This window comes from Leptonychotes weddellii, chromosome 7, assembly GCF_054177405.1.
Source record: "Leptonychotes weddellii isolate Sample4059 chromosome 7, ASM5417740v2, whole genome shotgun sequence".
In the NCBI taxonomy this organism is placed as follows: Eukaryota; Metazoa; Chordata; class Mammalia; order Carnivora; family Phocidae; genus Leptonychotes; species Leptonychotes weddellii.
Window position 1 is genome coordinate 45,630,084 of NC_138375.1, and position 26,896 is coordinate 45,656,979.

At 36.7% G+C, this 26,896-nt stretch overlaps 1 protein-coding gene across 1 annotated transcript; it reads left to right on the top strand.

Moving 5' to 3' along the window:
• Positions 1-578: 578 nt before the first annotated feature.
• On the top strand, positions 579-26,488 carry UBLCP1 (ubiquitin like domain containing CTD phosphatase 1). Its single transcript, XM_081826244.1, has 11 exons — positions 579-873; positions 3,912-4,109; positions 4,909-5,000; positions 5,399-5,484; positions 5,568-5,683; positions 6,907-7,005; positions 9,502-9,539; positions 10,062-10,160; positions 13,561-13,677; positions 17,380-17,507; positions 19,270-26,488. The coding sequence occupies exons 2-11, from the start codon at positions 3,956-3,958 to the stop codon at positions 19,295-19,297; spliced, it is 957 nt and encodes a 318-aa protein (XP_081682370.1). The 5' UTR covers positions 579-873; positions 3,912-3,955; the 3' UTR covers positions 19,298-26,488.
• The last annotated feature ends 408 nt before the right edge of the window (positions 26,489-26,896 follow it).

The following is a 26,896-nucleotide window of genomic DNA, read 5'->3' on the forward strand; positions in this document are numbered from 1 at the left end:
GCCTAAAAGCAAAGTGATGCACACTGAAAACTCGCTGTATGAATCAGACAGAGACTGCTCTGAAATTCCACTAAAGTCTACAATTCTTTTGTCGGGGTTTGTAACTGGCTTTCCTCGCATTCAGAGGGGAGGTGGGGATGGACAGGTGGAGATAAAATTCGGTACAATACTTTAGTGATCTCGATGGCAGCTCTCGAATTGAGATTTGCTTCTTTGGTTTTTTGAGTGACTTAGGCTTGCCCCTTCCCTTTCCTGCAGGTCCTCAGTTTACCCTTGCATTGAATAAAATGGGTAGAAAAGTCTAAGCTCTTAAAATTACTAGTGTTGGAAGCCCCTGGTGCGGGGGGGGGGGGGGTTCCAAGTCTTCAATCTTAAAGGTCACCTTTCAGCTCTCATCCGGAACATGACAAAGCCACGAGAGTCCTACTAGTCTCGAGCCCTACGAAGGTCTCAGCACACCTGGAAAGCCAGGGTAACGCCACCGACCCCCCTCCTTCGGCGAAACAATACCACAGACGTCATTCGCCTGAAGCACCACCCCCACCAGCTCAGCACCCACTGGCGGGCGCATGCGCAAGACAGGAGCAGGCCGGCAGCCGTCCAGGGACCCTAGGTATCTGCACAGTGGTTAAAGTCTCGGAAAGGCCTGGCTCCCTCGCCGGGTGAGGAGATCCCTGGCAGCGGCTATCTAGGATTACCCCCCACCAAAGACCAACGCGAGAAGGTGCCGTGCGGTCTCCAGAGCGTTTCCGTTTCAAACCTGAACTTCCGGTTCGTTAGCCGGTTCCGGTCCCCGTTTTACACTTCCGGTCGCCCTCGGTTCCGCTGCGGCCGGTTCCTGCGTCCGCTGCTGCCGGTTCCGCCGCGCTCCAGGTGAGGGGACGCAGGGTACCCCGGGGCGCTGCCCACGGAGAGGCCGTTGGGGCCGGGGACCGCAGCTCAGCACCGGTGTTCGCGCGACGCGGCTTGCACTGCGGCCGGCCGCGGCGGGCTGGAGGCTGCTTGGAGGAACCCTGGGCCGCGTCTGCCCCAATCCGCGGCCCAGGCCTCCGGCCCCGGCCAGCTAGTCGCAGGGGCCACCGCCCGCCCATCCGGCCTTCTCGCTTCTGTCGTGGGCTTCCCGAACCCCAGTGGGTTTTGCGTCCCCTAACTCCATTCCTCCCTCCTCCTCAGCCTCCCTCTTGAAGGCATCCGGCCTCTCGGGTTTTTGAGTCTCTCCTATGCTTGTATGCTGTCCCAGACCATGCACTTCCCGTAGCTGTCGCCCCCGCACTACCTCGCAGTTGCTGCTGCTGTGCTGTAGGCTTGTTGAAAAGTTCACCTCCCAATTCCCAAGATGTTAACTTTTGCTGCCGTTAGTTTCAAGTTTTCGCCTTTGCAACATTTTAGTCGTGTGGTCTTGGACAAGTTGTTTTCTTTTTTCAGTTTTCTAATGTGTATAATGAAGACAATAGTCGTTAGTTCAGGATTGCGAAAATCAAGTGAGATAAGTTGTTTAGCATGTTGTCATTTTTCTGTCATCGTCACCATTCGTCTTGCTCTCTAGAGTTTACTAAGTGCTGTCACAGGTGTTATCTCACGCGTTAACACTGTTCTTGTTAAGTAAATATTACTAGTCTCATTTTGAGGTAGGAATTTTGGAATTGACTAGGCAAGTCAGTACAGTATGGTAGAGAGAAGAACTAACCCAAACAGCTGTTCTTGACTCCAGGTTCGCTATAAAGGTGCGATCCTTACTTGTGTAGTTTTAATTGCCAGCCACTCCCACCCCCAAATCATTTTTTGGTTTGCAAATCTGATAGGGTCCAGAATGATACAAAATATTAGAATTGTGTGAGAAAGAAGGTTAAATGTGAAAACATAAAAGGACTCAGGCATTTGCATTGTGTGTTCCATTGTGACTGACCTGAATATTGAAGAAATGAGGTTCAAAAGCAGTTTTAAGGACTATGCATTTTTGCAAATTTTGCAAAATTTTGATGGTGTTTGTTTTGTTATGCTTGGTCCTTTAGAGCACTTGCCAACTTGGAATTCCCACTAGCGGTGTAGGTGTACAATGTTTAACATTTGTATACTACTTTACTAAGCATGCAGAGCCCATGCCATCTGGCGTATTTTCTTTTTTAGCTGAGAAAATTGCGTCTAGAGCACTGGCTCTCAAACTTTTAGTATGCCTCAGAGATGGAGGTGAGGGGGAGGCTGAGACAGGGATTGTTAAAAAAACACAAATTGCTAGGTCCTTTCTCTCCAACCCCAGTTATATTTTTAACAAGTTACCAAGTAGGGTCATGCTGTTAATTGATCTGAGACCACACTTTGAGAATACTGGTCTAAAGGTGAAATGACTTGTCCAGGCTCATCTGGAGCTCAGGTGATCTCCAAACTCTCTGTGCCCCCCACCCCCCAACACAACATAAACTGTGTTAGTGGTGTTTGCATTCTCAGCTCTTGTAAATTTTCATTTTTATTCCCACCTTCACAGAGAAATAATATTTAAACCATATTTTAGTTTGGCTCAAATTCTCTTTGGCTGTTTATTGAGGATCATAACATTTGTTAGAATAAGTTTTCTCTAACAGAATACATTGCCCTAAATTAGCACTTTATTTAAATTTCAGTAGAGCAGGTATAAACATAAGAGCATAAATATAAGTGATTTTATGGTGCTCTGTTCTAGTGGACATGTTGAAGACACCTTAAGTTTCTAAGTTATTTTTGCATATTATGATTGACAATTTGCCTTCTTGCAGTTGGTCATAATCCAGGGAGAACGCAGTCAAATATTTCATTAAACAAGCGATAGCATTTGGAAATGGAGATTAGGAAATTCAGTTCTCTGACCTGGAAGGGGGCAGGGGGATAGACTTAGGAAAACTGATAGAAAGTTTTAAGAGGGAAGAGACCTACATGCTATTGTTGATGAGAATAGCAGCCAGTATTTAATCTCTGTGTGCTTAAATCTGTGCCTGTGGGTTTTGTATTTACTGATCTTTGACACCTTGCCTCCTGTAGGTCCCAATTTAAGAGAGGCAGTTGTGATGTAGGGGAAGAAACATGAGATTTTAGTCAGAACATGTTCTGTTCCCAGCTTTGTGCCCATGAGCAGATTGCCTAACCTCGTTGAAGCCCTGTTTCCTTAATTGTAAAAGAGGGACAGTTCTTATCAACCTTGTTAAATGACATTGCATAAAAACTGTCCAATTTGTTAAATATGAAACACATAATGGCTATACTTTTTATTTAGCACAGTGCCTAGAACACTTCAGCTCAAGTTTTTAGGAAAATATATTTAGCCAATACTTATTTAGGGCTTACTATGTGCCAGGTCTGTGTGACTTATGAGAGTTAAATTAGCTAATTATGTATAAGACCTCCAAAGTAGGTAGTATTCTCATCCTTAGTTTACAGATGAAGAAACCTAGACACTAAGAGTCTGATAACTTCCCAAAGTCAAATAGCTAATAAGTGGGATAGCTGGGATCTGAACCCAGGTACTCTGGCTCTAGAATTTGCACTTTTAACAACTCACTGTGCCACTTCTCAAGTGTTAAATAAATACGAATGGTCCATCATGGAGGAACTTAACCTATAGCTTAAACCTGGTCAAACAGAGAGGGAGGGATAGGTAGCTGATCGTTGCAGCTTAACAGTCGAACAGGGAGAATCAGACAGAGTATTAGGAAGTAGTAACTTTAAGCCAAAAATTGGGAGGGTAGGGGAATTTTAACTTTGAGTCCTAATTACTTTTGGTGTTCTGGTATCATTTCTGTAAGGAGAAAATGTTATTTCTCCACCATCAAGTTGTAAAGTAAGACTCAAACTGCATTGCTCCTAAAACTTAGTTACAAGTTTGGCTACATCTTTGACATACCTATTTTAACTTATTTACTTGTATATCTCTTTCTTTTTAGGTATCTTTTTCTGAGTGAAAGCTGCTTGATCATATGTTTCAAGGATGGCTCTCCCTATCATCGTAAAATGGGGTGGACAGGAATATTCAGTGACCACACTTTCAGAAGATGATACCGTGCTAGATCTCAAACAGTTTCTTAAGACCCTTACAGGAGTGCTACCAGAACGCCAAAAGTTACTTGGACTCAAAGTTAAAGGTAATTCTCTCCTCACTTTGAACTTTTTTGCATTGATATATTTATGAATTTTTATATTAGCTATTTGTTCTCTTTAATAAGTCTTTCCCCTTGGAGATTTCTTTGTTAGGGATATTCCTAAAATTGTTTTATGATGGAAATAACAATATTAAAAATTACTTGAAAATACCACCACTATTAAGATTACTTTTGATTCCTCTGACAGTTGATGTTTGCTTGTTAAACCTTTGGCACAGAAGTCTCAGGTAAAACTGTAATTTCTGACATCTGTGTTCTAGCACAGCTTTTTCATTACAGCTTGGTTCTTGTACTCTCCCTAAATTGTCTTTTCTGCTTCAAAAGTAATGATGATTTAAAATGATGATTTAAAAATTATAGGCAGTGTTCATATCCAGTCTGAAAAGGACTTTCATGGTGTTTGTGTTTGTTGTATCATTGAAGGGTGAATTTTGGGTAGCAATAAATCTCTAGTTTTATCTTAGGTGCTCAGTGTTCAAGACTTTCTGGAAAACATCTTCATCTTGAACGACAAAATAAAACATGAATTTATTTTGTTTAGCTAGTTGAATAAAGGTGTTCCTCTGAGATGGAGTTGGGGAAAAAACAAATCTTGTATTAGTTGCTACTTCTTAGTGTGTTAGACGTTGCTAATTCAGCAGTGACAGTTTGTTAATTTAAGGGAAAAAAAAACTGCTGTGGAATCTGTACCAAAACTTTTAATGTTAGGGTTTTGTATAATGGGATAGTGAAACCAGCACCTGAACTTTAGTGAGAAAACAGTCATTTGCTTGTATTGTAGGCAAACCTGCAGAAAATGATGTTAAGCTTGGAGCTCTCAAACTGAAACCAAATACTAAAATCATGATGATGGGAACTCGTGAGGAGAGCTTGGTAAATGTTTACTTTTGTTACCATTTGTCCCTTTGAAGATATGATTTATATTACACTGTTGTATCATGGTTTTAATTGTGGTAAAATTGTCAGTTTGGCAGTCAGTGAAAAAAACTTCACAATGTATGTGGTATTAACTCAGCGGAAAACAAATACTAGGGAACTTGTTAGTATATAGTTAGCCATAAGCATAGTAGTAGTGCAAATGGTCAAAATAACATGGTAAATCTGCCCAGTGAATGTGTATAATGAATTATAAAATGTGGAAATTTTCTCACAGTGTGTGTTTGAAAGATTCTTGACCTCAGACTGTATCTTTTATTTGCTTTTTATGTTATGCATGTATTTGTTCTGTTAAAGACAATTTGGTAAAACAAAACTGTTTTTCATCTTAATAGGAAGATGTCTTAGGTCCACCTCCTGACAATGATGATGTTGTCAACGACTTTGATATTGAAGATGAAGTAGTTGAAGTAGAAAATAGGTAAGTGCTTTATAGTATCAAAGGAAATGGGTTGTAATGTGAGAAAAAAGTGAATGTTTCACCTGATTTTATTTTTCTATTAGGGAAGAAAACCTACTGAAAATTTCTCGCAGAGTAAAAGAGTATAAAGTGGAAATTTTGAATCCTCCCAGGGAAGGGAAAAAGCTTTTGGTACTAGATGTTGATTATACGTTATTTGGTAAGTCAACTAAAACTGTGCTTTATCTTCTGTTACCCATAACAACTCTTTTTTTTCCTTTTGTTTATTTTTTCCTTCCAATATGAAATATTTGAAAGCTTTTCTTATTATTATAAAAAGTATATCATTCATTGTAGAAAATACTGAAGTCATCTGTAATCTCAAACCCCTAAAATAACTGTTCTTATATTTTAAGTGTATCTTCCAGGGTGTGTTTGTATGTATATCCTTTTTACTTTTGCTTAATGATATTTTGAATATCTCAGTCATTTAATATTATTCATTATGAATTAAAGATACATATTTTTTGGTCACCACTACTCTAGTTTATGGCTGTATCTTAATTTAACCATGTCATTCTCTATTGATTAACATTTCAATTTTTTGAGGATTATTTAAAAAGCATCTTTGATATTTTATCATTTCAAGTGATACAGTTTTTCATTTAATTATGTTCAGGGCAGATTCTTTTTTTTTAAAGATTTTATTTATTTATTTGAGAGAGAGAGAGAGCACAAGTGGTGTTGAGGGGCAGAGGGAGAAGCAGACTCCTCCCCGCTGAGCAGGGAGCCCGATGTAGGTCTCGATCCCAGGACCCTGAGATGACTTGAGCCGGAGGCAGATGCTTAACTGACTGAGCCACCCAGGCGCCCCAGGGCAGATTCTTAAATTTAAAATTTCCCATGTCAGCAAAAAAGAAAGATGTTTATTTCATCCTCTAATATTGCTAAGAACTGACTAGTTAACTCCTGATATTAGCATGAATTTATTTACCTCTAATCCTAAACTTTAAGTACAGGTCATAAGTTAATGTGTACTTATTTTAAAATTTGATTATTAAGTTAGTTGGGCCTGTCATTCTGGTGAAATGTGATTATATCTGGGAGGTGAATGGCTAAAGTGAGTATAGGTGGCTCTAGTTTGTTTTTCATGTGACAAAATAATGTCTATATTTTAAAGACTACATGAAAACTAAATTTACAGTTTACTATATAAGCCTGAATTCTGGGTATTGCTCTTCCCAAATTAAAAAAATCGATTAATTAAAATTGAATCGCAATGATATCAAATTGTGTGCTTTCAAAGACATCTGTCAACCAGTATAATTCAGTCTTAGGTAGTTTGCATTTGAATGTTTATATTACATTTCATAATTTTCATTGATATCAGGTACTTATCCATGATAACAAACTAGTAATCATCTATGACTGATTTTCTTTTAGACCATAGGTCTTGTGCAGAGACTGGAGTAGAATTAATGCGACCATATCTTCATGAATTCCTAACATCTGCATATGAGGATTACGACATTGTTATTTGGTGTAAGCTATATTTTTTGTTTAGATTTCTATGGAAGTAATCTTGTTCTGTAAATTATTCTGCTTTATAAAATGTGACTTAAAATGACCTGTGGTTAAATATGATGCATTTTTCATTTGTTTTAGCTAATTTCTGATGAAACATGTTTGACTTTCTTGCATCACAATATAAACTTATATGTATATTTGCCAATACCACTGAAGTAGTTAAATACAGGAAGAGAGTAGGTTATGGTGTCAGAATAAAAATGATCTTATTTTCGGGGTGCCTGGGTGGCTCAGTTGGTTAAGCGACTGCCTTCGGCTCAGGTCATGGTCCTGGAGTCCTGGGATCAAGTCCCGCATCGGGCTCCCTGCTAGGCGGGGAGTCTGCTTCTCCCTCTGACCCTCCTCCCTCTCCTGCTTTCTGTCTCTCATTCTCTCTCTCTCAAATAAATAAATAAAATCTTTAAAAAAAAAAAAATGATCTTATTTTCATAAGACCCCACCTTGATTGGGAATTTTTCTTTCTGATCTTCACTGTAGAGTCTTTGATGCCTCAGGATATTGTTGGTTTCTCCTTTTTTTATCACTCTAGTTTCAAAACATTTGGAGAAAGACGTATAAAAAAAATCACAGTGATGTTGTTCTTCAGAAATAAAGGAATATGAATTAAGGAAAATTAAACAGACTAAGGCAGTATTACTCAAATTGTGGTCTGTGGACCATTCCAGGAACTTACAGGTCTGTGATAAGATCATGAGTTTGCTTCAGAAAGTAAATTTACTACATTACTGAGCACACTATTTAGTTCAATGGACATTTTGTTGTGGCAAGACTTTATTGAGAAGAGAAACTATTAATTTATATCTTACCTCCCCACAAACATTTAAAGTTGCTTCTTGGCAAGCCATAGGCAGAAAAGAGCTATCCTGATTGTGAATTAAATAAAATCTCATCATGAAAAATGCTATGTTTAATTGTACTAGGTTTTTGCTGAGTGACCACAAAGGTGTTACTTCAATCTTTAAATTTCCTTTGTACTTTTCCTTTTAATCAGAGTATCTCCATTTTTCAGTATTAATACGAGTTCACAGCCATTTAGATTAAATACATAGTTTTCTGGTTTATAAGATACAGGGAGGAAAGCTTCCTGGGAACAAATTTTGTTCAACTGACACCTGAGATGACATTTGAGAAAAAAGTTTTTCCTCTAAATGTTATTAAAGTAGACTTAGAAATTTAGAGAATTTTTTACAATCATATATTTAAAATAAGTTATTTTTGTAAATTATGATATCTAATGGTAGTATGTTGAAATGGGCACTTCACTTTGGAGCTAAATCAACTAGAGTTTAATTCCGACTTTGTCCTTATTTTGTGATACTGGGCAGGTCAGTTAATATCTCTGAGCCTCAAGTTCCTCATCAGAAATGAAGATAAGTAAACCTGTATTACAGGGTAGTTATAAGAATAAAAGTATCAGTATAGCAACTAGTACCATGTCTGACATACAATAACTAATTAATTGGAAACCCTTTTTATTAGCTATGAATATTTTTGTTTTTCATCTGGGGATTGTAGACCTAAAATAGATACTGAATTTAAAAAAATTGTTTTTCCCAGTCTCATGATTGTTGTCATTGTAGATGTATCAGTCTCTAAGATTTTAGTTCAACTGACCAGTTTTGTGTGGAAGGTGATTCTTTCAGTTGGTGTGTTTGTGTGCTAAAGACTTTTATTTTGAGAACTCAGGTACCTCTTTTGTCTTTAAAAAATACATACACATACACATACTATAAAAATTAAACTCCTTTTCCCTTTTTAACCATTTTACTTGGTAACAGCTATGTAGTTTAGTCCAGTAACTTGGGACCAGAAAGGCATATAAAACTGAGGGTTGAATTTTAATATCAGTGATCTCAAAACTGGTTGGTGTCTGACAATGAGCAGATACATAACAGATAGAATTTATGAATTTAGTTGTGTCAGTTTCGTTGTTAAAAGCTCCTAGACTCAGTGAGCACTAAGTTTCCTGAGCCTGGTAAAGTGTTGATTTTTATTGGACCTATTGATCTTTAACATCAACTTTTGGCACATAACATTAATCTGCTTATATTGACATATATGCCAGTGCATTGCATGGCAGTGGGAACATGGAAGTAAATTAGAGATCCAGGCACCCTATATTTAAATGTGGATTGTTGGAGAACAGTGTCAGGGCTGTTTTTAAACAGGAATTTAGGTCTTGATTTATAAATTTCCTAGATTCAAAATTCTTTTGAACATTGGTTACCTGCATCTTTTAGATAAAAGTTGTTAAAATTCTATTCTGCGCTGATGCACTAAAAGTAAGTTTATTTTTATAAATACTTAAAATTACCGTAAATATGTTAGGAATTATTATTTGTGATGCATTTGAGCTTTTAATCTTGCTTAGAAAACTTATACAGAAGAAAAAATTTTTAAATGAAGTTCAAGCTTTTCATTTGTATCGTATTATCATTCTTCATATTTTAGCCGCAACAAATATGAAGTGGATTGAAGCTAAAATGAAAGTAAGTGTTAGACAATCCATTTAAGAATGTTTTGAAATTGAATTTGTCTTTTTAGAAGTTCCAAGTTAAATTAATTTCATTCTCATTGGAGGGCATTTAATAGATAAACAGTTGGCCATTATCAGGAATAGAGGTGTGCTTAAAGTCTGGTTAATGGTGGAATATATTGTGTAATTAAGACTTTTTTAAGAAAAAGTACAGCAGAGCTTCACGTCCTTTTTTTCCCCCATTTTACAATAATGCTTTTTTTTTTTTTCTCCTTCTTTTGCTTTGGTGTGTAATAAAGAAGTGATGTTCTTCTGAAATATGTAATGGGATGTAATCTGTTTCTAGTTGCTTTTCTTTGGACTACCATTTGTTGGCTTAAACGGAACTAATAAACTTGGTAGTTGTTGAGCAAGGTGTGGTTGGTGGCCAGTAGGGTAGAAGGTGGCATTATGGGAAATGGTAGCTGGAATATTGAGAAAGCCTGGAATTTTTCATATTATTATATTTTAACCACATGAATATTTGTATTTATAGGAGCTGGGAGTGAGCACAAATGCAAATTATAAGATTACCTTCATGTTGGACAGTGCTGCTATGATAACAGTGCATACTCCAAGGAGAGGACTAATAGACGTAAGAAGTCATTTTACTTTTTAAAGTTTTAAATGTTTATTTTCTAGTATACTTTTTGTATTTATGTTGGTGGAATAAAGTACAGAAAGAGTTGAGAAGCACATTTGAGTGGATAATAAAGTATCAGTTGAGTTTGACATAGGAAGATGTATGTAAGGTTAATAGATTGGAATTTTAATGATAGAATTAAGGATCTTGAGCAAGACCGTCAAGAATGGTCATGGATAATTGTCCCATGATGATGGCAGCACAGTGTTGCTCAAAACAGAGTAGGTGAGAAAAAATACTGAATATCATCGAGGAAGATACTAGAAGCAAACCAAAACATACTCACCCTGCCCTATATAAAACTGATAAGTAAAAGCAGAAAACATGATACATGTACTTTGGTGTGATGCATATGTAACCCTGGGGAAGAGCAACAAGAACCACCAGAGAAAAGGGTTGGGCTAAAAAGATTAGGGTTCTTCACTTTGTTTACTCATTGAGTAACCAGTCCTATTATTGAACTCTTATTTGAAGGTGTTATGATAGTCACTGTTGGAGACATGGTCTGTACCTTTGGGAAGCACACAAACTAATAAGAATTGGGGAGAACTTAGCAAACTAGGAAAGCATAGAGGAGACTATTGAAATTGTCAAAATCATAAACAGAATCCTTTAAATGCATGGAGATTTATTCAATAAAGGAAATACTTCATACGTCAAGGGAAAAACATTATTACCTACTAAAGTCGTACATTTATAAAATCTAAACACTAAAAAAAAGTTGGGGAATGTTAAACATAGTCATGTTTATAATAGTGAAAAATTAGAGAAAGAAAAATAAATCTGGTGGTTGCCATAGAGGAGATAGGTGAGGGGATGGGTGAAAAAGATGAAGGGGATTAAGAAAGACAAATTTCCAGTTATGAAATAAGTAATGGAGATAAAAGTACAGAATAAGGAATATAGTCAATAATGTAATAACATATAGTGACAGATGGTGACTGAGCACTGAGTAATGTATAGAATTGTCGAATCACTATATTGTACACTTGAAACTGATGTAACACTGTGTGATAATTATACTTCAAGAAAAAATGAATAAATCCTCAATATCTAATAGTAGGGAATTGGATATAAAAATTTTTGTTCATCCATAAAATGGAATGCATTTTTGATGTAACAAATATTTGATGTAACAGAATATTTAGTGATTTAAAAATTTTTCATGACACATCATTAAAGAATAATTTAGAGAACAGTATTTGCAGACTGTTAGAAATAGTTTTTAACCGTTATTTAGTTCAGGTTTCCCCTTAACAAAAGATCTATAAACTGTGAAGCTGCTGGTGTTTATAAAAAAGACTGGAGGAGGGGCACCTGGACTGCTCCAGCTTGGACTCTTGATTTTGGCTCAGGTTATGATCTCAGGGTCCTGGGCTCAAGCCCCACTTAGGGGCGTGGTAGGCATGGAGTTTGCTTGGGATTCTCTCTCTTCCTCTCCCTCTACCCCTCCCCCTGCTCCTGCACTCTATCTCTCTCTAAAATAAAATCTTTAAAAAAAAAAAAAAAAGACTGGAGGTAAATATATCCTTCGTAATGACTGGATTATAGTTAATTTAAAATTTTCCTGGGTGCTTTTTGTGTTTTCAGTTTTTTTTTTCCTACAGTCAGCAGTATTATTTCTTTAACTGAGAACAAAGTAATCCAAGTTTTGGCACTTGACATAATTAGAAAATGACAGCACTATTTAAGAGGATGTAGGATTTTAACGCTGGGTGTCATAAACTAAAGCTCTTGTCCTATTTCATGAAGCTTTTGTTAGCTAAGAAAATGAAGAATCTGGGGCTCCTGGGTGGCTCAGTTGTTAAGCGTCTGCCTTCAGCTCAGGTCATGATCTCAAGGTCCTGGGATTGAGCCCCGCATCAGGCTCCCTGCTCTGCGGGAAGCCTGCTTCTCCCTCTCCCACTCCCCCTGCTTGTATTCCCTCTCTCGCTCGCTCTCTCTCTGTCAAATAAATAAATAAATCTTTAAAAAAAAGAAAAAAAAATTAAGAATCTGGCTTACTGTGTCAGTCATATTTGTCTTGAAGTATTTGGTTGGTTTGTTTCAGTAGTAAAAGAGTAAAAAACTAAGGCAAATAAAATTAAAATATTTTAAATAATAAAATAATTTCAATAATATTCTTTGCAGTAGCTAGGACACTAAGAAAAAAGGCTTTCTCTATATTAAAATAAGTTCTAGAAAGAAAAAGAAAAACAACCTTTTTAAATGACAACCTTTGTTACCATTTATTTACTACCATTTAATCTCCTATAATTATTATTATCATATAATTTCATATTACCGTAAAAGAGACTCCTGTCTTCAGCAAAAAAGTACTTCTAAAAATTAATTTATTTAAAAAATTTTTCTGAATGTGTAAAATAAACTCATATGATTCAAAAATAAAAATAAAGTATGTAATGAAAAGTCTTCCTCCCTCTGGCCCTGTAGCCACTTAGTCCTCTCTTCCTACTGTTCTTGTGTGGTCTTACAGAGACTTTATGCAAGTACCAACAGATACGAATATGTAAGGAGTTATCTTTTTTGAAGGCTCATTTTAACAACTCAGAAATAAAAGTAAGAATTTACAAATGATAATGATTTTGAAGTTAACCAGTTGCCCTAGAAATTGTGCACCTGTGCCACTGAATAAGACAATCAGTTTTCCTCTACAAAATGTTTAAATTCTGTATTAATAGAACCAGGCACTTTGTTCGTTATTAAGGTTTTCTAGTTTTGAAAACAGACCCCATGTGACACTCAAGCTCTAATGGGCATGTATTAGCCCAGGAAATCATGTGACTGCTCAGCAGACAGTTAAGCAATTACTTTAAATTCTTACATTTTATTTTTTTAATTTTATTTATTTATTTTTTAAAGATTTTATTTATTTATTTGACAGAGAGACAGCGAGAGAGGGAACACAAGCAGGGGGAGTGGGAGAGGGAGAAGCAGGCTTCCCACGGAGCAGGGAGCCCGATGCGGGGCTCAATCCCAGGACCCAGGGATCATGACCTGAGCCGAAGGCAGACGCTTAACGACTGAGCCACCCAGGCGCCCCTAAATTCTTACATTTTAAATAATTACTCCTCCTTTAACCCCAAATCTTCATGTTAAAATTATGGAAAGTCTTACGGTGGGTTTAGGTAGGTAGACATGAGCAGACCTTTCAGAAGTTAACATCATGAGATCCGTTGTGCTTTAAAGTGTGTTGCATCTCAGCTGTGGTCTGTTCACACAGCCAGCCGTCACTGTCCTACAGGAGGAAAGGAGTGCTCTGAAATAGTTTGGGCATTTTGAGGTATCTCTGCTTTTAAGAAAGGATGAACTATTGGTAAAATTGGAGTTAAATCTAAACTTTTGTTCTAAGGTAAAGCCTCTTGGTGTTATATGGGGAAAGTTTTCGGAGTTTTACAGCAAAAAAAACACCATAATGTTTGATGACATTGGAAGAAATTTTCTAATGAACCCACAGAATGGACTAAAGGTAAGACATAAGTTTATGCTTATGTAATCTGAAATTTGTGGTAGAACTTGAGCACTGTTGAATTTCATAAATTTTTGGAAGTATTCTGGTCACAGGCAAGAAAGCTTACATATCTAGAAAAATTCATATAGTTGAACATTTAGAAATTTAGAAATGAATTTAGAAAAATTCATATAGTTGAACATTCTCTCTCCCACGTTGATACCTTCTTGGGTTGCCAGCTCATCCAGGTATTTTCTGTTTAGTTAGCTCTGTGGAACACCATGGGCTTACTCACATTGACTTTCAGCATCACAAGTGAAAGCAACAGACATTTTATTAGGGATACAAATCTTAGGATTTCTGATGTTCTGGTTAGCTGGAAAGCTGGCAGTAACGGTTTATTTTTTCCTTTTTAAACCAAAACAGGTTTTTGAAAATTCATACAGGGCAACTAGAGATCTTAAGAGTTATAAAATGCCACAGCTAGGAATCTCAGTCACCTTGTCTACCTTCTTAACTTTATATAAACAATCTGAGGATCAGAAAATTTGTAACTTGCCCAAAATCATGTATGTGACTGGTTAATGACAGAATCTGAGTTAGAATCTAAGTGACTTGATTCCTAGGCCAGTGGTGATCTAAGCATGAAGTCATATGCAATCTTGTATAGGCATGATAGTAACATTTAATCCTGGTAGCATTGTAAATTGGTAAGATAAACATCTAAAACTTTACATTTCTGGATGTGGTCTTTAGTGTATGAGGAAAGGTTAGAGACAGAATGCTGATCTTGATAGTGAATTGCCACAATTATAAAAGCTGTTGACTTGGAAGAAAAGTACGTGAGGTGAATTGGTAGTTATGTTCCTCTCTAAAATGGTTTCTGTTTGAGGCTTTGGGAGAAATGTTTTTCTTGTGTGTAGTTTGCCAGGTGTGAGGTACAGGAATAAATTCTTGAGAAAAGATTCAATTGCTCTAAACCAAATTCTCTATGAAACTAATGGTTAATACCTGTTCAGGAAAAGAGGTGAAGTCATGATCTTCAAGGATGATTTTTGAGGAAAGCTTTAACTTAAAAAAAAAAAAAATATGATCATTAGTTTCATATGTGATTAGAAGAAACTTTATTTTCCTAGCCCACATTTGGGCTCTACTTATCTTTGGATGCAGAGATGATATAAATTTCTAGTTCTTCATATTACTTTAGAGCAGGATTTTTTTTTTTTTAAAGTAGGCATTCTGTAGAATCACTGAAGGAATTTCTAAAAATACCTGTCTACAATCCCCCCAAATTTTAATTCAAGAGAGGTATATTTAAACATTCCACTGGAAATCTTTCATATGTCTCCTTTTGAAAACCTCTTTTAAGAAGGTAGTTATTAATGATTTACCCACAGTGACATAGAAGCAATTTTGAAATTGAGAACTATTCTTCCTGTGTTTTGTTGTCATGGTTTCATAATGTTCTTGATAGAAGTCTCAAAAAAGATTTCACAGAGATCTTAAAGATGACTGCTTATTTTTAGAACAGTAAACTTCTAATAATATAAGCTTGCTAATCTTAAGGTTTGACATAGAATATAGAAGACATTGTGAATTATGAATACAGTACTGAACTAAAAAAACTTTAGTTTTGGTCATGGATAAATCGATACTCTGAAAATTTCATTTTTATTTATACAAGGAAATGATGATATAAGAGAATGCAGATAATCTAGACCATCTTAAGTTCCTAAAAAGGTTTCTTTGATATGAGACTACAGTGGTCATATATATTCTGCCCTGCTAGTGAGATCGTTTTTAAAGAATGATACAATAAGAAGTGATTATGCTAGAACAAGTGAAGGTAGTTAAGTGAATAGTAGACTTTTTTCCACTTAACTAGCTTAACTTTTAGATCCAGAGTCATCGGAGTATTTTAGTTTTGCAATTTAATAGTGCTTACAACCAAATGTTAAGAAAGTAACAGTAACTTAGCAGGGCCTTGGTAAACTAGGAATCACATTGTACATTGTATATTAATAATTTAAAAGTTAACATGTTGTCTTTACAATTTTTATTTGAATGAAGGAATACTTTGAAACATTACAGTATTGCCCAAGATTATGCAGAAACTCATTTCACTACATCACAATATCATGCCTCTTTACTTCCAGCCCCAGGGCTTAAGCAGGGTCTGTTTCTTCGAGAGAATCTTCTCTTACCTCCCACATTCATTGCTGCTGCTGTGATACAGCACTGCCCACTCTACCTGTTTGGAGGCAAGATCTCCTACAAGTGCTTTGCTTCTGCGCAGACTCACTTTGGTGCCCTTAAAGTTGTGGGAGCCTGGCTGGCTGACAGCTGTGGAGGTCCCTGGCACCAAGCTGTTCTGATGCTAGTAGAACAAATGGAAAAATGGTGGTGTGTTTTTCCAATAACAGAAACTATTTAAAACCTTTCCTCTTCTTAATAGGATATGGATTTCTTTGGGTTCATTGTTCTCAACCAGTGATAGAATTAAATGTCATCTGTTTTTCAGTGTTACTATGTAAAATTAATAACTAATGAGCAGTTTGCATTTTCTCTAAATCACAGTAAGGATATGTTAATACTTTACTAAGGATTATTTCTTCAGTCCTTATATGTGTGTTTTAGGCGTATGATTTAAAAAAACAATTTTTATAAAATGAAAAAAATCCAAATATAAATAGAACTATATAGGAATTATATAAGGAACTCCTACATATGCATCATTCAGTTTAAACAACTTATTAATTCATAGATGATTATTTTTGCTCTGTATGTACCTGCTTCCCTCTCTGTAATATTTTGAAGCAAATCCCAGAATATCATTTCATCTGGAATTAATTAAAAACTTTTGGAAGGCTGTCTTGAGTTTTATAAAGATATTTGAGCTGGTGTCTGAAAAAGCAAAACTCCTTATTTGAACTGTGACATAAAGAAAAGTGCTTAATATTTATAATTTAACGAATCATTATAAAGATAACACATGTAATTACCACCCAAGTCAAGGTATTAATATCCCTTACTAATTATGATTCTGTACTCTCTCTGCCATCCTGACTTTTATGCTTTTGAAATAAATGCTTTTCATCATAAAATATATCAACCTTAAATATTTGGAAAATAGACTTCTTTTTATGGGAAAACTTGTATAATTAAAAAATATTTTTATGGAGACTTTAATGATAAAAATGCTTGTGATAAAATGTGAAAGGACATGTTATATAAATGTATAATATCTTAGCTATATGAAATTTTATAGAAAAATAGTGAAATGAAGATCATCATTGTTAAAATTTATCTCACTCCCCTGTTGGATCATGCTTGTATTTGGTTAACTTTTTATAAATTGGGTGGCATGAATTAAGTTACTTATTTAGTAAGAAGCGTCTAGATTGATAGAAGAGGAAAAAAATCTAGCAGTTTTGCAAAGTAAGAAGCCATGTAGGGCTCAAGGGCTGGAAGAAAGTTAGTGTTGTCAGGTTCAGACTGAAAAATAACATAAGGTACATGAGGTAGAAGGGCTCTTGGCACTGTAAATGTTATACACGGACTGTCAGTTTATTTCACTGAGATAGTGCAAAAGTCATTTTTAGTACTGACATCCTTAGTAATATTTTCATCTCATTAACTGAATTTGAATGAGAGGATAGTGTAGATTTGTGCTAGTTTCCTTATTGCAGTGTGAAGTGTTGGATGTTTGTTTTCTAACAGATAAGGCCTTTTATGAAAGCGCACCTAAATCGAGATAAAGACAAAGAACTTTTAAAATTAACTCAGTATCTCAAGGAGATAGCAAAATTAGATGACTTTTTGGACCTAAACCACAAATATTGGGAAAGGTAAGTGCTAATTGCTTATTCATTTCCTTTTCACAGTAGTGAATGAAAACATTGTCTGGTGACCCTGGTATACACATAATTCTGAACTTTTATTTAAGATGGGTGAATTCTGAAACTATTTTCTAATGCAGTGACATCTCCCCCAAAAGTATTCTTCCCTTTCATCTTAACCTCTACCTTGTTCATAAACCTGCATCTCTTAAGATCTTTAATACTTCTAGGAGAGAGGATTTGAGACTGGTACACATTTGTGTTGCTACTTATAAATTATTTTGTGACACTGGATAGGTCACTCTTTTATGAATCATATGGAAGGTAGTCCCTCTTCTCATACTATAAAATAAAGTCAGCATAAAGTAAAACACACTCAAAAGTTTCCTGTGAAAAATCACTCTACAAGTAACCTCTCTGTGTAGCAGAAAAATTAGAAAACTATAATCCAGTAGAGAAACAATTACTTCATGATTTTCCTTTCCAGAGAGAACCACCATTACCATCTTGATGTATGGTCTTCTAGTCTTTTTTCTAATCACAAACATAGGCACACATCTACATATAGCCTGCCTATGAACATCAAGATTCTGAAGCAGGGAAAACCTCTGGGGAAGTGGACAGGATTATAGTGTACTGCAAGTAATTTTTTAGAATTTGGTTTTTAGGAATCTGCTTGCATTAATACAGCAACAAAAGAAACTGTTTGTGTAATAACAACAGTTTGACTTTTCGGATCACTCTGACATATAGCTTCTTAATAGATAATTCTCATAATCCTATTAGGAAGGTAATGCAGGCATTTTTATCCTCATCTCCAAATTACTGATGATGTAACAAAGGCATGGAGTTAATAAATGCCACAAAGTGAACAAGTTTTGTACCATTAAAACGTGTCCAGGTCTTCTGATTTTAAGAGCTCTTTCCCCACCCCATACTACTGAGTATAGTAATTTGTAAATGTGAAAACCCACAATCGTTACTCAAGAAAAATAAGATCTTTCTTTCTTTCTTTCTTTCTTTCTTTCTTTCTTTCTTTCTTTCCTTCCTTTCTTTCTTTTTCTTTCTTTCTTTCTTTTTCTTTCTTTTCTTTTCTTTCTTTCTTTCTTTCTTTTTCTTTCTTTCCTTCCTTCCTTCCTTTCTTTCTTTTTAAGATTTTATTTATTTATTTGACAGAGAGAGACACAGCGAGAGAGGAAACACAAGCAGGGGGAGTGGGAGAGGGAGAAGCAGGCTTCCCGCTGAGCAGGGAGCCCGATGTGGGGCTCGATCCCAGGACCCTGGGATCCTGACCTGAGCCGAAGGTAGACACTTAACGACTGAGCCACCCAGGCACCCCGTGGAAAAATAAGATCTTTAAATGAGTTTGAGGTTCTTTTTGGAAATTACAGTGTTAATATACCACTTTCACATGAGGTAGTCAGGCGGTATGAAGGGAGAGAATGCAGTCTCCAGAGCCTTGTTTTGAATCTGAGCTCTGCCACTTTCTAGCCAGTGGAACTTGGGCCCTTAGCCTCTTCGTGCTTGTAAAATAGGAATAAGTTCTGAAAGAAAGGTCTGCATAGAGCTGTTGTGAGGATGAGTGAATTAATACCTGTACTTAAAACAGTGGTTGGCACATAAAACAATCAACAGATATTAGATTATTAACAATTATTACTCATCTGGAGAAGTTTTGTTATTAAAATGAACTTCTTTTGGGAGGAGAGTTAGATTGTTATTGTGAATTTATCATGATACAGCTTAGACATCTTTATTTTATTTCTTGCAGGTATCTGTCAAAGAAGCAAGGACAGTAGTTACAAGTTATATTGGCAGTTATTGAGGATACTTGAGATCACAAACTTCTTGCTTTTATGCTAGAAATCATTATGATAGTGCTGGACACTGCAGTGAATATCAGACTGCTTATACTTGGTCTTCCAGTTTTTTGTAAATTTAATTTTGTATTTTTTGAAGATCATAGCAATATGCTAAAAAAATCCTTTTTTCCCCTATATGAATATACTGTTACTCTTGAAAAATATTTTCTCCAGCATTGAGTACTGAGTTCCTCCCCCCACACACACACAAAAATCGACAAAAATGTATACTCAACAATGTCGTTTTGTGGCTTTGGAAACAAGTTATGTCTTGTGTTTTTGTCTCATTGTGTTGTTGTCTGACTAAATCTAAGACCAAACCCATCTTGCAACTACTGCTTTTCCCTTTAAAACCAAAAAAAAAAAAAAGTTTTTGCGTAAGGATCATAGTTTGGTATGCTTAAAATCACCAAGAGTTTTTTTATTCCTTTGTCATAGACACAGTTTCTCTTCTTACTGTGCACTTTTTACATCTCTAAATTTTGATCTGTCTCAGTTTGGTCTATATGTGTGTCCGTGTTTTTTGAGTAAAACTGGAAAACGTCAGCTGTGATACAAGTGTGTCTCATAGTATGAGAAATAGAAAACATAAGCCTGAAGAATAAAAACTAAGGAACAAAAGTTATTTCTTTTTGGTGGCTAAGTAGAAGCACTTCTGCCTAAAACCGTTGTCATGAAAGCAATTAAAGGCAATACATTTTTAAGGGGATGGCCCTAAAAAGCATGAACAAAAAGTTTTTGTTCTGTTCCAGCTATATCTTGTCTAAGTGCAAACACTGTGTCTCAGTGAAAATATTTAGCCATAAGATTAAAAAAAATTATTTGCAATGCTTACGCCTGCAGATATGTAATGTGACCACTGTTTTGTGTTGACAGTATTGCTTTATACAGTTCTTGTATTTGAAAGGAATCTGATCCTTTCAAATAAACATGGTGTATATTGTTCTTACGGGACTATTTCAGTGGTGTAAATAATAAATACTTTTTCTTAAAACATTGGCTTTGCTCTCTACTGTTCCAAATATTTTGCCTCTTTGTTGAATCACAAAGTGAAACAAACAGTAGGCTGGGGCAAGGACCTCTTGAAAAAAACTAAATGTGTATGGTTTAAAAGTGTGAATATCACTATTCATTCAGAATTGGTTTTAGCAGCTACTTAGATATGTTAAATTACTTAGTTCTAATAAGTACCATGTTTTCAGGAAGATAAGCTGTTTTCTTTGTGACAGGTTATTATAAAGATATACAGTGCAGAAGAGTTTGAGAACCCTTAAATAAGATGATTCAATTAAAAACATTTCTAAATTATGAGGCTAAATTTCAATATTTAAGGATGGAGTAGAATTTTTTGGAATATTCATTTCACTGGGGCATTTTCCCATTGTAAAAGGCAGTTTATCGTTCCAAGGTAGGCATGGAAAGGGCTTAATCTTAAAACTGAACACTTAGAACTGTTTAGTTCAGTAAAGAGCAGAACATTTTCTAAATCAATATAATACGAAAGTGAGCAAGCCTCAAAGCAAAGTAGGATTTTTTAAAAAACATTCTCTGCCATTAGGTGGTGCTCAAACCAAAGTTTATTAGCTGGTATGCAAAATTTAGTTCTGGGAGAACATTGTTACTGTCGGCTTACCGGGATCACATGTGTCAGCTTACTGAGATCACATGTGTTTTCTAATAGAGTATTGGCGTTTTTACTTTGTCTTCTGCATCTCGTAATTTATTGAGCAGATCGATCTACCTCTTTGTATGTGGCTCACACAACAGAACCAGGCAGATACACAGGCTGATGAAACAGCAAGTTAGTTCTATGGTTTATATGTTCCTAACTTTTAAGCAGTTGGTTCTTAGTAAAGTATATTTAATCTAAAAATTGCAGAACATCATTAAACCTTTGATTCAGAGGGCACTTGGAGATCTAGTAGCCCTTCAGGTCCTTTATGAAAATCAGTTATTGGACTAATGATACCTATAGGGGTTACTCAGTTTTAAAAGCAAAGAATAGATACACGGGTCATTACAGTGAGTAACTGAATGTTCTTTATTAAAGAAAGTAAAAATACTGTCAGTTTTGTGGAGGAGGTGGAGCTGTGTAGGGAGAGGGGGACTGGGAAAGAAGAATATGCAAAAAGAAAAAAAAAATGCAAATCACTTAGGTTATTGCTTGGTTTTTAAGTGACGGTTGCCAAGAATAGTAATAAAACATGTGAATAGTGAATAAACTGGGTGAAGGATTTTCTCATCCCAGGTAATCAACAGAACTCTCAAGGAAGAAATTGTTACAGTTTCCCCTAAAGTATTTTTTACATCAAAATTTATTCTTATTAACTGGAATAGCAGCCCAAGAGGTGTCGCTAGAGATAAACACTTAGATATTTATGTAAGGATATACTAGTTTTTGGAATTGCTTTGGAGAAGCTATGTCGATCTTGATGGGAATGCTAAGTATTTAGAGCTTAAAGAGAAATCCTTGAGGATTAGTTTGACAGATTTATCAAAGACTTACGAGACATTAATGCATGATAAGAACTAGAACAGAAATATCAGACATCCTGTGGGTTTAAAAAAGGCTATTAATTACCTAATATTCATGAGTTTCCATGTAGAATGGAAAATCTTACAAAATCTCTGACACTGATGATTTTTTAAAAACTCTTTGGAAGTAAGCAAGCACTTCTTAAATGCTGGTATAAAGATACTTCCTGATATAAAGTATTACTTATTAAAACCTGATTTCCTTCTGAAAAGCTTTAAAAGTTCAACCTATCATTAATAAAACCATTTATAAACAGTGGGAACACAATCATTAAAAATATCAAAAACAAACAAAAAATATCCAAAACAGATTGCTTAAACATTAGTGATATTTCCATAAGTCAATATGGTTACAACAAATGAGTTACATTGTATGTGTGTAATTTGTGACAGTAAAGGCCAAACTGAGGACTTTTTAGGAACATATAGATTATTAAAATGAAATAAAGTTTTAATTGCATACAAATCCCTCTTAATCCTATTACCAACTCTTAATTCCCTGGAGCACTTCTGACTACTAATACTTCTTGTTATGTAATATGTAGGCACAGCTCTAGTTTCCCAGGTGAGGCCTTAAGAAGAAAACGCAAGCGATTTGTCAGGAAAACCTGTGGCTAGAATCCCTCCTTACTAACAGTGGGATCTTGTACAAGTCTCTCTAATTCTTTGAACTTTTGTTTCCTCCTCAAAAAAGTTCTAATAATGACACTTCTCTTTCCCATAGACTGTTGCAAAGGTCAAATGAGAATTCATGGGGAAGTACTTGGAAGCAGTTCAAGCTTATGTGAATCTTAGATGTTATTAGAAGTGGTTCAGAGGGTGTGGCTATGATTGAGCTACATCATTTTTTTTTTTTTAAGATTTTATTTATTTGCGAGAGAGAGAATGAGAGACAGAGAGCATGAGAGGGAGGAGGGTCAGAGGGAGAAGCAGACTCCCTGCTGAGCAGGGAGCCTGACGTGGGACTCGATCCCGGGACTCCGGGATCATGACCTGAGCCGAAGGCAGTCGCTTAACCAACTGAGCCACCCAGGCGCCCGAGCTACATCATTCTTGAAATTATAATTACCAAGAGTATAGTAGTAAAAGGAAAACTTTGTGTAATTAAGTATATGTTTTTCAAATACTACCATGGCTTTCTGAGAGTTCTAAACAAGAAAAGTAGAATGAGAATGACTTCTTATGGTCTACATGTTTTTGTAAGTATCCAGCTGCTGTTAGTAATTGCCTGGACTAGGAGACCTGCCAGCCCTGCTCCTAACCCCCCCAACGTAGGTATGTTTGAAACTTTAGGGGCATTGTAATTATAGCTTGTATAGTGGAATATTGACATTATTTTAATTTTAATTTTGGAAACAGCTGTTCCCAGACAGAAGCTAGCTAATTTTGCCATGCATGTAAAAAATAATCATTCCAAAGCAATAAGAATTTTTTTTTTTTTTAAGATTTTATTTATTTATTCATGAGAGATAGAGAGAGGTAGAGGGAGAAGCAGGCTCCCAAGGAACAGGGAGCCCGATGTGGGACTCAATCCCAGGACCCTGGGATCATGACCTGAGCCGAAGGCAGACACTTAACCATCTGAGCCACCCAGGCGCCCAATATGAATTTTTTATTTATTTTTTTTTAAGATTTTATTTATTTGACAGTGAGAGATAGTGAGAGAGGGAACACAAGCAGGGGGAGTGGGAGAGGGAGAAACAGGCTTCCCGCCGAGTAGGGAGCCCGATGTGGGGCTCGATCCCCGGACCCTGGGATCATGACCTGAGCTGAAGGCAGACGCTTAACGACTGAGCCACCCAGGCGCCCCCAGCAATAAGAATTTTTTAAGCATTTTTTTTTTCTTGTAAAGCTGTACTAAGGTAGATACTAGTTTTTTTTCCTGACCGGCTTGGCAGAATGAACTGTCTGTGCAGGAACCAGGCAGTCCACATTTAACGGATATTTGTTAGTCCCACTATGTGTCTCAGGTGCCGTTCTTCAGAGGTAAACATTAAAAGATTGTCTTCTCTCACAGAATTTGTGTTTGAGTAAAGAAAACGATAAAATATAATTTTCAGAGACTGAGAAGTGCTATACAAACATGATAGAAAGTGGAGTTGAAGGTTCGTGATTGGCAATAGCATGGGTAGGAGTGGGAAGACGTGAATGCTAAGAGGTATCACTCAGAATATTATGAAGAAGAGTAGTGTGGGTAGAGCTAGGAGCATGTGCAAGGCCTTAAGGCGTAGTGGGAGGTGAGTGGTGGCTGGTGGGAGAAGAGGATGGGAGAGGTAGGCAGAGCCCACGGGGATAGGATTTGGCAGGTCACTGTAAGTAACCTGGTGAATTCTAAGTGAAACGGGACACCAGTGGAGGGTTTTAAGTAGGGGAATGATAATTTTTTAATCGCCTTATTGAGATCAAATTTATACAACCTAAAATTCACCCATTTGAAGTATGCGATTCAGTGATTTTTAGTATATTTACAGAGTTGTGCAGCCATCACCATGATCTAATTTTAGAACCTTATTTGTTTTTAAAAAGATCATTCTGGTGTGTGGAGAATGGACTATAGAGGGGCAAAAGTAGAAAGGACAAGATCAGTTAGGAGGTTACTGTTATCCAGGTGAGAGAGGTTTCCAAAGTGACCAAAGGAAAGTTTGCATTCCTTCACTCCTTCACTGCATCACTTCCTAACTACCTGTCAAGGCACCGTAGTGTGCTAGGTACTGGTTGAGGGGCTAGGTCTCCAGTGGTGAATGAGGCAGGAGTGATCCCTGCCCTGTGGATCATGCCCCTGTGGGACCGTGCATGGCAAACTCATCCCTCTGGGCTTCACCACCTGCTAAGGCATTTCATTTGAAGAATGGAGAACTCAGCATATCAAAAGTCCACATACAAAGAACCTTTCTTACTCCACCTATACCCACAGTGAAAAAGCCCTCTGGGACGTCAGCCAATCCTGCTGTCCAGAGGCTGGCCCCATGGTGAAGTGTCCAGTATGAGCATGCATGGTGTGTGACAGTGTGGAGGGGAGCAGTCAGGCAGAAAGATCAAAGACCCCTTTCCATTTCTCTAGGGAGTGTTGCAGGGAGTATAGAATATCCTTCTACCTGTTTCGTAAATGGGCAGCTGAGAAAGTCATTTACGGGGTACTTTGCATTTGTACTCAACATAACCACTTCCTCCCCAGCATCTAATGGGGCTACAATGTGTGCTCTAACTCAGTGGCTGAGTTCTGCTGCCAGATGTTTTCTCAACTCTCAATCCCAGGAACCCTTCCTCCAGCACTCATGCAAACTGGTTCAAAGGTGCTGCGCTACAATCAGATCTTTCAGAGCATGCACTGCTGTAAAATTTTGGAAATTTTAGTCAAAGCATAAACAAAATAATAAGCTAAGCCTGAGCATCTACTAAGGGGAAAATAATGAATACATAAGCACTATTGACGATCTTACTGTTTTAAGAAGACATAATTAAAAAGAAAGAATATGGGACTGTGAATATTCTTTATTTCCCCCTAAGCATTTCTTTGCTCAAAGAAGAATGAGTGTGCATCATTGTTTTGGTGGATTTGGTGAATCTGTTGAATCTAACGACCTAATTGTTTAAAAGACCTTTCGTTTTCATTTTTAAGGACTATTTTTATTTATTTGAGAAGTACAAGTAATTTTTTAAAATTACATATAATCTCACCATCTGGGGGTGACCCAGGTAACATTGTGATGCACTTCCTTCTGGGCTTTTCTCTGTGTCCATGTGTACTGATGAAATATTTGTATAAGAATGGCTAGACATGTCTCAGTGGCTCTCTGTGCTTGAATTAGCCTGTGTGGTTATTTTTAGATCCATATAATTGAAAGCTTCTGGAAGCAGAGATCCTATTTCTATTACTTTTGTATTCTTTCCAGGTACGTCGTAAGTTTCTGAACTTGGTAGGTCTGTGACAAGAGTTAAGCTAACAAATGTGTAAATAAACAAGCCATAAAATATGCTTGCTTAGTGTCATTATTTTTAACATTTGCTTCTTTAAATGCTTCCAACTATAACAAGACTCATGACAGAATAGAATACATGTATTTATTTCCCTTTTCTTTTTGTATCCCTGCAAAAGAATCAATCCCTGTATTGATTTTTTCCATCTACCTAATAAGAGGACATAGTGAAATAAGGAAAATATTTTCATGAAAGCTTATTGTAAAGAAGAAATTTGTAAGTTCCAGTTACCGATAACAGGTTGGGTGGGTGAACTACTGTAGTCTTATGTCTCCATGATATACAAGAGATATTTTCATCAGTCTCTTAGATAACATTTTGCCTTTAGTATAGTAGTAAATTGATTCATGTGGTTTACAAATGCCTTCACCAGACAGTAATAGAAGTGCAGAGCAGCATATCTAATGCCGTAATTATTTCTCCTACATTGATATTCTCAGGGAATTCTGGGAGCTCAAGACTAGATGATTGTCTGTTCTGATTAATAGGACACGGATAGGTATTATACTGAACAGCGAATTATTGAAAACAAAGTGCTACAGTTTGCCTGCTGCCATCCAGTTGACTGAGTAACTAAGCATCCGCACATCCAGCCCCACTGTGAGGTGCAGTGAATATGCATGGGAGCCCACGTGTTGAGGAAGTCCTTCCAGGGCCACTAAGCTCTAACACTTCTCAAACAGGGCCCAAGACGGACCCATATTATTGCTGCTGCGTCAGGCAGCTTCAGCATACGTGAAAAGATAGTTAGATCCTGTAGGTCAGGGCCGATCCTGTAGTTTGAGTGATTGGAGGAACTCAGCTAAGTCGTGTTTTGGAGCACAGGTTGGGATCTCATGCAATCTTGAAAGCACCACTTGGGGACAGGGCAGGGTATGGCCCCCATAAACATGGACTTGGGAGTTAACAGGTCTGGGTTGGACAGCCAGTTCCACAACTTCTGGGGGATCTAGGATTAGAACCTTAACTCCCTGTGTTTGGTTTCTATTGCTGCATAACAGAGCACCACAAGCTTAGTGACTT

Excerpts from the sequence above, each read along its gene's own strand:
- UBLCP1 (XM_081826244.1), top strand. The coding sequence starts at position 3,956 with ATGGCTCTCCCTATCATCGTAAAATGGGGTGGACAGGAATATTCAGTG. Across the intron at positions 5,485-5,567 it reads GTAGTTGAAGTAGAAAATAG|GGAAGAAAACCTACTGAAAA; the intron begins GTAAGTGCTTTA and ends TTTTTCTATTAG. Across the intron at positions 17,508-19,269 it reads AACCACAAATATTGGGAAAG|GTATCTGTCAAAGAAGCAAG; the intron begins GTAAGTGCTAAT and ends TATTTCTTGCAG.